This window comes from Jaculus jaculus, chromosome 4 (genome assembly GCF_020740685.1).
Source record: "Jaculus jaculus isolate mJacJac1 chromosome 4, mJacJac1.mat.Y.cur, whole genome shotgun sequence".
NCBI lineage: Eukaryota > Metazoa > Chordata > Mammalia > Rodentia > Dipodidae > Jaculus > Jaculus jaculus.
The window spans coordinates 27052189-27066552 of record NC_059105.1 but is presented as its reverse complement, the minus strand read 5'-3'; the positions used below and the strand labels follow the sequence as shown (position 1 = coordinate 27066552).

General features: G+C 36.8%; 1 protein-coding gene across 8 annotated transcripts in view; it reads left to right on the top strand.

Annotated features, from left to right (window-relative positions):
- Positions 1–14364, top strand: part of Spag16 (sperm associated antigen 16) — a 901897-nt gene that overhangs the window by 38457 nt on the left and 849076 nt on the right. For 4 of the 8 annotated variants that reach the window (XM_045148110.1, XM_004653697.2, XM_045148111.1 and 1 more), the window contains exon 5: positions 2325–2462. In XM_045148110.1, coding sequence (XP_045004045.1) covers positions 2325–2462 — 138 coding nt within the window. Of the gene's footprint in view, positions 1–2324; positions 2463–6189; positions 6609–7380; positions 7403–14364 lie in introns of those variants that run through there. The other 4 variants (XM_045148116.1, XM_045148113.1, XM_045148115.1 and 1 more) reach the window with 4 other exon arrangements.

The following is a 14364-nucleotide window of genomic DNA, read 5'->3' as shown; positions in this document are numbered from 1 at the left end:
AAAAAAGATTTCAAACAATGAGTCTATGAGGACATTACATTAAAACTGACACTGTGAGAATATTTTTTCTCATATGAACACTTTCAGTCTTATTTTAAGAATGAAGGCATAAGAAGGATGAAACAAAGAGGACCGAGTATTTCTTAACGTAACAATATAATGCTGAAACAAACTGAAGTATTTTATAAGAGAAGACTGAAGACTTTTATGCGTTTTTGGTGTTTATAGACTAAGAGTCCCAATTACTGTGTTTTTAAAATCATCTTTCAAATTTTTGTGGTTGGCAAAAGTTTTACATGATAAATGATTGTTGATTTCCCATATATTGGTTTTTAATATATATATTGGGTTTTTATTTGTACTTCTTTTACATTTTATTTTATCTATATAATGTCAAATTTGAAGAAAAGCTATTAAGTTATGCTTTGTTCTCATATGAAAGTTTTAGTGAATCTTAATTTCTGTATTAAGTTAAGGCAAATTATTTAAACCAGTTATATAGCTTTAAAAAATTATCCTCTAATATTCCACTCAGTCCTTACATCTCATCTGAGATAAGTACAAATCACATGCCAAATATGAATTCATGGTTCAGCGTTTGCTGTTTTATAAGTTATATCAAGTGGTGTAACATATTGGTTTAGTTTTTTTATGATATTCTATAGAAATTCTCTTACTGTTTTCTATATCAGATAAAGTGAACAACAGAAAAATGTATACAGTTGTGGTTTGTAATATGAAATTTCTGATGCTTTATAAAATCTCAACTCTGATATTTAGCATCCCTATACAAGCTTTGTAGAGACTGTTTTGTTAATAATGTTGTAGCATAAAATGTTTATCTATAATCACATTATAATTTTTATTTAGTTTTATGCACTGTAGCATACAATGATTAAAATTACAAATATCTGTAATCTACTTATGATTCTCTGGTTTTAAAATTTACTGAGAAAACAGAAGTTTCATACCTCCCACTTCCCTCTTTATCAGCCTGTTGGTTCTGTCTGAAAGCATTCTTCTTTTATGCTGAGCCACACAGGTAGTCCTCTATGGCCAACCCTCCCCTTGTCCTCTAGATCCCAGCTTCTCTTCCTATGCAAGGGCCCCTTCCTTCCTTCTTTCCGTCTTTCTGTCTTTCCTTCTTTCCTTCTTTCCTTCCTCCCTTCCTTCCTTCCTTCCTTCCTTCCTTCCTTCCTTCCTTCCTTCCTTCCTTCCTTCCTTCCTTCCCTCCTTCCCTCTCTCCCTCCTTCCCTCCTTCCCTCTCTCCCTCCCTCTCCCCCCTCTCTTTTTCTTGCTTATCAACATTTTCCCTATCTGAAAGATCATTCCTGTAAGCATACAGATGTGCAACAGTAACTCACATATCAAAACAAGGGGAGGATAAAGCTCAGAGACTCCATTTGCTATTTGAAGTTTGTCTTGATTTTGTAGTCTCTGACTTATTTGCACATTTATTTGAAAAAAGTTTCCACATTCTTTGATCCTACCCACACTTGCTCTGGTTTGGCTTTCGTGCCTATTGTACTACTGAAACTGCAGAGAAATTCACACTGTCAGTTCAATAAGTGCTTCCTAGTCTTTCAACCTGCTGTCAGAATTGTCAGTCAATCATTTCTTCCTTCTTGGAACATTTTCATTGCTTGATGTCTCACTCTTCCATGGCCTTAGTTTTCTCTTTTGTAGTTTACTTTTACCATTCATTTGTGTGTATGGCCGTGTGTGTGTGTGTGTGTGCGTGTGTATGTAGTTGCCCTCACTCTGTGCACCTATGCACAAAGGCCAGTGGAAGACATTGGATATCTTGAATTGCTCTTTTACTTTATTTCCATGAGCCAGGGTCTCTCTCTGAACCAGGGGCTCTCACTATTTTTCAGTTAAAACTTGCTGACCAGGGAGGCATAGCAGTCTTCCTGTCTCTGATCCCCACTCTGTACCCCAGTGGTAGGTTATAGGCATGTGGGGCCATGCTTGACCTACTTTCCACTCTTCCTGAAGTATCTAATTTTTTTTATGGGCCAGTACTAGGGATTTATTTTTTTAATATTTTATTTTTATTTATTTATTTATCTATTTATGAGAGAGAGAGAGAGAGAGAATGGGCGAGAGAGAGAGAGAGAGAATGGGCATGCCAAGTCTTCCAGCCACTGCAAACGAACTCCAGATGCCTTATGTTGTGCATCTGGCTTAAGTGGGAACTGGGGAATCGAACTGAGGTCCTTATGCTTTGCAGGCAAGGGTCTTAACTGCTAAGTCACCTCTCCAGCCCAGTAAGGCATTTTTTTAAAGAGAAGTTGCAAACCTTTGCTTTTATTTTGTCTTAGGTATGAACTGATACAAAAGGGAGTAACAGAACTTAGAACTTTTGGAAATGTTCCAGATGTCTATACCCAAGTTATGCTTTTGGAGAGTGAGAACAGAAATTTGAAGAAAGAATTGAAGCGCTTCAAACAAGCAGCTGAGTATGTTATTTTTACATGACTTTTTCATTTTCAGTTTAGTCTAAGTAAAAATAGAGTTGAATGAAGCTTATATGTGTAATGTTTGAGAAACTTAATGTTGGAGAATGGAATTAAATTTAAATTCTAGTCATAAAAAATATGAAAGATTTACTAGAAAAAAATTGGCTGGATAACCAGAACTCTCACAACAACTACAGCTCCCTGGGCCTGGGAAGAGTGGGTAGAATACAGGGAAATGGTATAGGAAATGGTAAATTTGTTATACAGTAGTACAACAGTCACTTTCTTATATTTGATAATCTTTCATGGGTTATGACATTTTCTCCTATGAAGATATGTTAATTTCTAGAATAATGAAATCAGTAAAAAGAGTACAAGAAAGGAGCTAACCTATTCTCAGTAGTTGAATTTCAGTACTTGAAAATTCTTCAAAAAGAATGAAGCTTACTTTGTGAACTTTGGGTGGTAACGATATTCAGGTTCATCAGTTGTGACCAGTGCAACACTGCTGTGGGGGCAGTGGATAATGACTATGGTAATGAGGCAAATGGGCATCTCAGCATCATCCCATACTTTTTCTGTAAACCTAATGCTTCCCTAAAAAATAGCATATTTGAAAAAGAAATAATTATAAAGTGTTCCTAGCCTTACTACCTAGAGCCAATTATTGTTAAAATGTTGGTGAATATCTTTTTGGATTTTTTTATATTGTACTTATGTGTGTGCATATATACATACACACAGTATAACCTAAAAACTATGCCTTATGTCATATTTTGTAACTCACTTTTCAACCAAAGTATATAATACATTTTTATTAACACAAATTTTATTTGCAAAACTTTCTAAAAAATCCTGAAAGGAAATAATTGTTTTCTATTGTCCTGACTTGAGCATATGCACACAGGAGAAACTTAACAGATAAAAGCCAGATATTTTTGTATTCCTGTTTTCTTTTATTTTTCTTAGTGCTGTGGTCAAATACCTGACAAAGAATAGCTAAAGGGAGCAAGAGTTTGTTATGGTTTTTAGTTCAAAGCAATGCAGTCCATCGAGGCAGAGAAGGCATGGTGGTGGGGGTGGGTAGAGCTTGATCACACTACATTCAGTCAGGAAGTAGAGAGAAGGAAGGAGTGGGCTGGACTATAAAACTACAACCCCTGCTGCCCATCTGCTTCCTTTAGCAAGGCTCTGCTTTCTAAAGGTGCTCTCACATAGTGCTCACATGAAGCTATGGGGGGAATTTCACATTCAAATCACAACACTTACAATAATTTTATCTCTAAAATTGATGGAAGATATATGATTTTTGGTAAACAAATTTGGATAAGTAGCTACTATTTTTCTGACAAAGAAATGTATGACTGTCAGCTGCAAGAGAATCTACTCATGTGAAACAATGTATGGGAAAATTGGTAAATATAGAGAGGAATTCAAACCTTAGTTATCCAGTTTTATTAAACATATTTATTTAAACATATTTATGAAGGACCTTTGTGTATTACAAAATAATATTAACACAAAATTAGATTAACAAGACTGTCACATGGAATTATAATAATTTTATTGTATTTGAAAAATGTTTAATCAGAGAAACAACTTTGTTTTGCAAAGTGGAAGAAGCACTTAATATAGCTTTTGATTAAAAGTGGTAGTAAGTAAAAGAGAAATTGTAGTTTTATTCATGATATGTATTTATAGGATATTTTTGGTAGATAGGCAGACTTATTATATTTTTATGGATACGCTATTTAGAATTTTATATTTTATATAGTTAGGTTTGATGATCTATACGAATATGTTACAAGAACCAGTTTCCTCTATACTTAGTTCCATGTCTCAGATGTAGTTTATGCTCTGCCTCTCTGCTCATTGGGATGTTCAATGTATATTTAATGGACACAGTGGAACTTGGATGCATCAGTCTTCACTGTGTGTTTGGCATACTATTGCTGTTCCTGATACCCTTTGGATCATTGCTGCTGCTGCCAATTTTCTTTTGACTAGACAGACATTTTAGGCAATGAGTTGCCCTAGTAATGTTAAGTAATCCTTTTTGATTACAGGTATTTATTGACTGTTATATTTGTACACTATATTAAAATAACATAAAGTTGTAATGATGTAAATTGTTATTTTACTGTTATAAGAAGGCATAATTAAAGCAGATCTTGATCTGGAGAGATTGCTTAGTTAAGGCTCTTGGTTAAGGCTCTTGCCTGCAAAGCCAAAGGACCCAGGTCCAATTCCCCTGGATCCACATAAGCCAGATGCACAAGGTGAAATATATATCTGGAGTTCATTTGCAGGGCTACAGGCCCTGGTGTGCCCATGCTTGCTCACTCTCTCTCTCTCTAAGTAAAAATAACATATTTCTTTTCCTTTTCTTTTCTTTTCTTTTCTTTTTTTTTTTTTTTTAAATCAAGGTAGGGTCTTGCTCTAGCCCAGGCTGACCTGGAATTCACTATGAAGTCTCAGGGTAGCCTTGAACTCAAAGCAATCCTCCTACCTCTGCCTCCCTCCTCTGCTGGGATTAAAGGCATGTGCTACCATGCCCAGCTACATAAAATATTTTTAAAACAGATCTTACCCAAATAAATTGTTGCTTACTTATATTTGCTAAAATATCAAATTATATTTTCACCTTCAGTTGTTTATAGTTATTGCTCAACTCTGTGTGATTCAATAGGATATAAAATCTAACAACTTAGACAAGGTAAAAATTTACTTGTCTTATTCTCCCTTTCATGACAATTTGAAGTAAATCTTCTTGACACTTAATAGATGCTTAATATTTATTTCATCAAGTGATCTGATGTGATTTTGAAGCATTTTGTTGAAGTATTTCCCCATAGCCTACTTCTACTGATACAGTGTCAGAAAGTATAGAATGAAGCTTTATAAATAGTTTCCTACATTATGTCTTTCACTGCTCCAAATTATAATTTTCAGAACTCAAATTTTTCAGTTTGATGAAGTTATTTTTCTAATTGTAGTTAGTGATAAGCATGATGTCCTGTATGAAATTTAATTGAATGTTTGTTTTTAAGATTAGACTACTGCTTAAAGCAGGACAATTGTAGATGTAAAATACATATAGAATAATTAATATTTAACATGAGAAAGGGAGTCATGTTAAATACATATTATATATATTTATTATATATGTTGTATGATGTGATTGATTATATAGCTAACATCTAATAATGTATTGAGAAAAAGTAGTAAAATAATATAGCTATAAAGTTAATATTTATTTGGGAGGGAATTGCCATAGAATTCTACCTTGAAAGCTTCTAACAGTTAACTCAGTTTTCTTATTGTTAAGCTGAGTGTAATTGTAATAACATTAATAACTACAAGGGAGTTGTGTGATACCTGAGTGAGACAATCTTATGTTAAAGAGCTGTGTAAATGCTTTGCAATGTCACCTGATACTATTTGTATCTCCTGAGATAGTCATGACTTGTTTGTTTTTTTTTCATCAAATTATTAATATTTTGAAATGTAACAATGATGAGCTATATAAGAAAAAAAAGGAAATATTTCATTTTAAAATACCGTCTAAATTATTGTTGTAAGCATTGTAAATTTTTGCAAGCATCTTTTCCTCCTCACCTCCTGTGGTGAGGATCGACTGGCTTGTTTGGGTTTATCATGGAGGACAAGGGGCAGTAGTAGAGGACTTTGGCTGAACGTTTTATTTCTTTGACTCTTGCATGTAAAGAAGACTGGGCAGAGGGACAGAAGAGAAACAGAGTGAACAGTATTCTCTGTGTTACCTTCTGACAGGTTGACTGCATCACAACCGTGAAATCAAAGAAGTTGCTACTGGGCAAGGGAGGTTATCCATCTCTTTATTACTAAGCTTATTCAAGCTTACATTGGCTACTTAATGTGTTCAGAGCACTTCAAGCATGTGATGAGCTGCCATTTATTAAATATGAACATGTATTGCTTAGATTCCTCATATGTAAGATAATATTATGTCTTTTACATACTGCAATATAATGCTCAAGACAAGTTAAATCAGTATTCTACATAACTTTTTCAAAATAATTTGATTTGTGGTTGTAAAAATGTATATCTCATCTACACTTTATTTTCTCTAGTTTCCTGTTGATGTGGTAAGCCATAAAGATTGTCTTCTCCAACAAAATATTATGAACATAGCATTGATGTATTATATTTATCAAGTATATAAAATAGCTAAATCATCATTGTTATATTAATCAACCTTATTATTAACAGTGAGTAAACAGCAAGGTTTTCTTTCTTATAGAGAGAACATAAAGATATAGTTGTAAATATTAAATAATGTGTATTGAATATGTGTTACATTTTAAATTCCAGTAACATGTGCCCCAATAAAATAGAGTAGAAAAACCAAAAATAAATCCATGATTCTATGATCAACTCATCTTGTGATAAGTTACCAAAAATAAACACAGAGAAAAAGTCGGTTCAACAAATATTATCCAAATGAAAAAGAGTGATGTTGGATCCTTACCTCACACTATTTAGAAAAAAAAAAATCATTGTAAAATGTGTCATTGATGTAGATATATGAAATTGTAAGCCTCCTTGAAGAAAATGGGAAAAGCCTCATGACTGATATTAACAGTGCTTTCATGAATATGGTGTAGAACACATATGGAGGAAAAAGAACCCTGAGCTTTTCATAATAAAGAAACATTAAAATTGAAAGGAAACCTTTGGAAAGGGGGTGTGATAGTCTGAATTATCACATTGATTGATTTAGGATCAGCATGCATCTCACATCTGGATGAGTTTATGAGGGTGTTTCCAGAGAGGTTTATCTGAGAAAGGAAGTCTGGTCAGCTCATGGGCTGGGAGCCTAGACTGAATAAAAAAAAGAAGAAGCAGCATCAGTATTCTTTCTTCCTCTTGACTACAGGTGAAATATGATCTGCCATGATGGACTGTGCCTTCAAAGTATGAGGCAAAGTAAACCCTTCTTACTGATGCTGTTTTTATCATAGCAAGGAGAAAAGTCACCAATACAGAGGGAAAATACTTGTAAGCTGTACAGCTGACAAGGAGCTCATCTCCAGAAATACACCAAGCCTATGCATTTGAATTCTGAGCAACGGCAACCTCAAAACAGACGCAAACACAATCCTGATTTAAAAATCGCTAATGATGCCACCAGAATTTTCTACAAAGAAGACACTCCTGGATAGCAGGAGTATGAAAATGTGATAAATGCTACCAATTATTAAAGAAATGCAAATTAAAACCTAATGAAAACAAACATCAAGCTTCTCAAGCTAGATATTATCAGCGTCACTCATCCCCCACCCTCCAAAAAAAAAACAAACAAACAAACAAAAAAAAAAAAAAACAGGCAAGAGGCAGTGGGAAAGGCTACAGAGAGGTTACATAACATCTAAATATGAATATGATATAGTAGTTCTCCTTGACAGTACTCATCAGATGCATTCAGGGTGGTCTGGCTTTAGACAGCAGTACTTATTTGTGTCTGGAAGAGAAATTGACACTCCTCCATTCACTATAAAACCTTGATATCCAGTCAGATAAATGGGTAAAGAATAGATTCCTTTTTGTGCTTGGTTTTTCAAGGTAGGGTCCCAGGCTTACCTGGAATTCACTATGTAGTTCAGGGTTCCCTCAAACTCACAGCAATCCTCTCCTCCTACCTCTGCCTCCTGAGTGCTGGTATTAAAGGTGTGCCCCACCATGTTTGGTAAGAATATATTCTTCATACAATGAAATACTACTCAGCAAGTGAATTCTGCAATGTATGATAATATATATGATGACATATGAGGATATTACACTAAGTGAAATAATCCAGAACATTGCATGATTTCATTTATATTAAATATCTAAAATAGTCAAATTCATCTTGTATACCTACTGTTAATAGCTGTTGCAGTCCAGTTCACATTGCTGGTAGAAATCACCCAACCAAGAGTAGCTTCTGGGGAAAAGAGGTTTATTTTGGCTTACAGGCTCGAGGGGAAGCTCCACGATGGCAGGGGAAAATGATGGTATGAGAAGAGGGTGGACATCACCCCCTGGCCAACATAAGATGGACCACAGCAACAGAAGGGTGTGCCAAACACTGGCATGGGGAAACTGGCTTTAATACCCATAAGCCGGCCCCCAACAATACACTCCCTCCAGGAGGCATTAATTCCCAAATATCCATCAGCTGGGAACCTAGCATTCAGAACACCTAAGTTTATGGGGGACACCTGAATCAAACCACCACATTCTGCCCCTGGCCCCCATAAACTGATATCCATACATGATGTAAAATACAATGCATTCAGTCTGACTTTAAAAGTCCCCATAGTTTTTAATCAATCCCAATGATGTTCATACATCCCCATAGTCCAAGATCTTTTAACTGAGCCATAATACCAAAAAAATAACCTCAAAAAACCCATAATGGCACAGAATAAGTATTCACACTGCAAAAGATGGCATTGGGCATAGCAAAGAAACATTCAACCAATACAAGATTTAAAACAACCAGGGCAAATATCAAACTGTGCAGCTTCAAGACCAGCAACTATGGCCAGTGACAAATCTCCAAGTCCGATAATTCTAACCAGCAATGAGTCTCTGGCATTCCAATTCTGCCCCTCCAGCTAGGCTACTCACAGTCCTGGAAAACTTCATTGGGGCCGGCAGCTCCTTGGCAGCCATCTCATGGTCCCGGCATCTCCAGTGGGTCTCCACTGCAACCCACTGTTCATCCTCATGGCTCCATGGGGTCTCTATGCAGGCATCCAGCAAACCCACTTCACACTGCCCATGGCCATTTCCAAAACACAAGACCGTGTTGCAAACTCAATGACCCTCTTTCCAGCATTTCTTATACTCCACGTTACCAGGTAGGGTGCCAATTTCTTAATCCAGGGGGGAATAAAGCAGACTTTGAAGAACAGGACACTCCTTGAGCACTCAGACCCCTTCAAAAGAGTTGACATTTCTTCTTGTTGCCCTAGCGCAGGTCAGCTAGCCCAGTCTCAAAGGTTGTAATCTCTCAGCTGAATGGGCAACAGTTCACCCAAAGATTTTTCTTTCTGTGGCATATCCCTCTGCACACACCAGTTCATTTCCATGCAAAACAACCCTGCACAACTTCTCAGGACATGGGCATAAGAGCAAGCTTCTCACACAAACTGCTAGCCCAGTCTAAGCAAAGCTCTTTCTCACCCTCATAAGCCAAACCTCACAGTCCATAGTTCTTACTGCCTTCAGGTCTTTCAGCTCTGACCAAGATAGACCATCAAGCTGTACTTACAGCACTGCAAGGCATCACTTAGGCCAAGGTTTCAACTCCTTCCACATTCCTTTTGAAAATCAGCCACAAAAGGCCAAAGCCACACAGTCAAATGTCTAGCAGCAATCCCACTCCTCAGTACCACTTTATTTTGGCTTACAGGCTCGAGGGGAAGCTCCACGATAGCAGGGGAAAATGATAGCATGAGCAGAGGGAGGGCATCACCCCCTGGCCAACAGAAGGTGGACCACAGCAACAGGAGGATGTGCCAAACACTTCCAAGGGGAAACTGGCTATAACACCCATAAGCCGGCCCCCAACAATACACTCCCTCCAGGAGTCATTAATTCCCAAATATCCATCAGCTGGGAACCTAGCATTCAGAACACCTAAGTTTATGGGGGACACCTGAATCAAACCACCACAATTATCTACTTATAAATTTATTAAGAGCTCATGTTTCTTTCTTACAACACACTAAAAAAGAGAAAAGTAAGCCATATAAGATTAATGAATACTGTGGGTCTATGAGAACATTTTTGTTTCTTATCAACTTTTGCCATTCTTCATTGTAATTCCATCATAATGTACCCTATACCGAGTTATATATGTTTCTTTTGATTCTTTTCATGACTTCCATATATCACAATCAGTCTTGACTTTATATCATTGCCAGGTGAATTCTTGTTAAATTGTTTATATTTACACGTGTGTATGTGGGTGCACCAGGATCTCCTGCCAATGTAAATGATCTCCAGAGTCATATGCCACTTTGCATCTTTCTTTATATGAGTGGTCAAACATGGACTGGAAGGTTTTGCAAGCAAGTGACTTTGGCCATTGAGCCCTCTATCTAGCCCCAACAGATAATTCTTAAGCTCACACACTCATGTAACATGAAATATTTGTTCTGAAAGGTCTGCATGTCCCTTCTCCATTATCCTCTTGTCTAATGCCATTATTCTTATGTTTTCCACCTTGGATTGATTTTGTATGTTTGAGAACATCAACAATGGAATCAGAGAATAGTTTGTGCATGATTGATGACTTCTTGCTCAACAAGTCTGTTTCTCTGTGTTGCTAAGTGGTATTCTGCCTGTTTTGCTCCTCCTGGTGGTTACTATGAGCACCACCACCGTGTACATTCATGCTTCTACCTCTCTGGTAAGTGATTTAAGCACCTACCACCAAGCCAGGCTTTCTTAAATGTAGGCTTTAGAGATCCAATGCAGATCATCATGCTTGCACAGTAGACAATTTATTTAATAAGCTGAAATGTTAATGTACAAAAACAGGAGTGACATTTCTAGGTCAATTTGTGGATGTACTCTACAGGGAACTGCCAGTTCACTTTTCAGCATGCAGCTGAGGCTATCTTACTTTCTTGTCTGCAGTGTGTGAGAATTCTAGTAGTTGCACACAGCTCTCCACGCAGTGTTAATAGTCTCTTTTTTTCACGACCATGTAATGGATCTTGTGATTTTAACATGAAATTTTCTGAAAACAGGTGAGATTAAACACAGATCTATTTTGCTTATTGACCTTTTTAAATTTTTTTTATTAGTTTTTTAAAATATTTTTTAAAAAAATTATTTATTTATTTGAGAGTGACAGACACAGAGAGAAAGATAGAGGAGAGAGAGAGAATGGGCGCGCCAGGGCTTCCAGCCTCTGCAAACATACTCCAGACGCGTGCTCCCCCTTGTGCATCTGGCTAACATGGGACCTGGGGAACCGAGCCTCGAACCGGGGTCCTTAGGCTTCACAGGCAAGCGCTTAACCGCTAAGCCATCTCTCCAGCCCTTTTTATTAGTTTTGTATTCAGCAAATACAGGCAGTTTGGTACCATTATTAGGCTCATCCGTGGCCTACCCCCTCCCCATTGGCCCCTCCTTGTTTAGGTATATGGGTCATGTGTTGTGGAGTTAGCCCACAGTTATTGGGATCTGCGTTTGGTATGCATAAGCCTACTGTCTAGTATTTTGATCAAATTATTTATTATTGAATTTGAAGAGTTTTTTTGTATTCTAGATACAAACACTTTGCCAGCATAACATGAATATTCCCTCTAAAACTATGGATTGAGTTTTCACTCTTTTTCTTTTCTCTTTCTCTCTCTCTCTTTTTTTTTTTTTTTCAAGGTAGGGTTTCACTCTAGCCCAAGCTGACCTGGAATTCACTCTGTATTCTCAGGATGGCCTTGAACTCAGGGTATCCTCTTATTTCTGCCTTCCAAGTGCTGGGATTAAAGGTATGTGCCACCATGCCTGGCTGAATTTTCACTTTCTTTTGTCATTTTAATGAGTATTAAAACAATATTAAGATTAAAAATTTCCTGACCTCTAGTAGATATTTTTCCGATAATGCTTTTGATATTTTGTCTAGTAAACCATTGTGTCTCCTCAGATCATAGAGATATTCTGTCTTTTCTTCTAAAACCATAGAAAAATGTAGACTTGTATTTCATCTTGTAATTTGATTATTAATTTTTGAATATGGCACACAGTAAGAGTCATAAGTGAATTTTCTTTTCTGTATACACTTGTTATAGCCCCACTGCTTGAAGAGCATTTTTTAAACATCATTGAATTTCTCTGGCACTTTTGTTGAGTATTATTTGGTCCAGTAAGGATGGCTCCATTTGGGGATTCTATTCTGTTCACTGATCTGGTTGCTCATCCTCAGGCTTCCACCATATTCTTGATTATTGTATTATTATTATTATTATTATTATTATTATTATTATTATTATTATTTTGGTTTGGTTTTTCAAGGTAGGGTCTCACTCTAGTCCAGGTGTGCACCAATGCTGGTTATTGTATTTTTTGTTCATTATTTATTTATTTATTTGAGAGCAACAGACACAGAGAGAAAGACAGATAGAGGGAGAGAGAGAGAATGGGCGCGCCAGGGCTTCCAGCCTCTGCAAACGAACTCCAGACGTGTGCGCCCCCTTGTGCATCTGGCTAACGTGGGACCTGGGGAACCGAGCCTCGAACCGGGGTCCATAGGCTTCACAGGCGAGCGCTTAACCGCTAAGCCATCTCTCCAGCCCGGTTATTGTATTTTTTTGTTTACTTTTATTTATTTATTTGAGAGTGACAGACAGAGAAAGGGGGGGGGATAGAGAGAGAGAGAGAGAGAGAGAGAGAGAGGGAGAGAGAGAGAGAGGGAGGGAGAGAATGGGTGTGCCAAGGCCTCCAGCCACTGCAAATGAACTCCAGACATGTGTAACCTCTTATGCATCTGGCTGACGTAGGTCCTGGGGAATCAAGCCTCGAACCAGGATCCTTAGGCTTCACAGGCAAGTGCTTAACTGCTAAGCCATCTCTCCAGCCCTGGTTATTGTATTTTTAAGAGGCCTGAAACAAGTCAGTGGTTGTCTTCCACACTTAGTTATTTTAGGTTCTTTGAGCTTTCTTATAGCTTATTGCATCACCTTGGTAATTTCTTTAGAAAGACACAAGTGAAGTTTAGACTAAGACACTTGAAGATGTAACTTGATTGGAAGAGAATATATTTGTGTGCATTTATAACTCAGTTTTATCTCTATCTCCTCTCTCTTTCTCCAATACTCACATTATTGTATATTGTCATAAATGTTATTATTCTATTTGCAAGATCCACTGTACATATATTTAATTTTCTTTAGTGATGAAATTTTCAAAAGAGTTAATTGATGATTTTTTTTTTTTCCGTTTTTGTTGTTTTCATAGCATTCTTTTGGTGCTGGCATAATTTTCTTTCCCTGATGAGAATTTTAAACAATTTTTCTGTTGATCTGTGTCTTTCCTCATTTCAAGTGTCATCTTCTTTTTCTGAATCTTTACATTAAGGTAATATAATACAGAAAAGAAAAGGTCTAGGGGCTGGAGAGATGGCATAGCGGTTAAGCGCTTGCCTGTGAAGCCTATGGACCCCGGTTTGAGGCTCGGTTCCCCAGGTCCCATGTTAGCCAGATGCACAAGGGGACGCTTGCGTCTGGAGTTCGTTTGCAGTGACTGGAAGCCCTGGCACGCCCATTCTCTCTCTCACTCTCTATCTGCCTCTTTCTCTCTCTGTCACTCTCAAATAATCAAATAAATAAATAAAAATCTTTAAAAAAAAAGAAAAGGTCTATACTCTAGAGCACCCCGAGGATTTGGTAGAAAATAATACCAAGATTACTAACTTTTAGCTGGAAAAGCATTGTTATAAAATTTTTATTATGTTACCTTCTGCAGAAAATATAGGCATAAAGTAAAACTAAGTGGCAATTAATACTGATGAAAAACTAGGTGCTTGATATAAAGGAACACAGATTGCACTTACTATATTCACTTTTATAAAAGGTCAAAGAGTGCCCACCTTCTGTGAAGGCCCATTTAATTGAATGACTTTCTGAAACAACACTATGAAAGTAAAGATAATAATGAAGCCCATAAAATTTCATGCTTTAGTGTTTAGGTAATTGCTTGTTAAATTAAGAAGTTATTTTTTTCTGGACATGAGTATGCCTCTTTATTTTTTGGTTAAGAATGTAATTTTCCATTCACATAGTTGAATTCCATTTGGCCAATAAAAAATTACTGTAATATTAATTTTAGTGGGTTAATGTCATTCATTTAAGACCAATTGAAGATA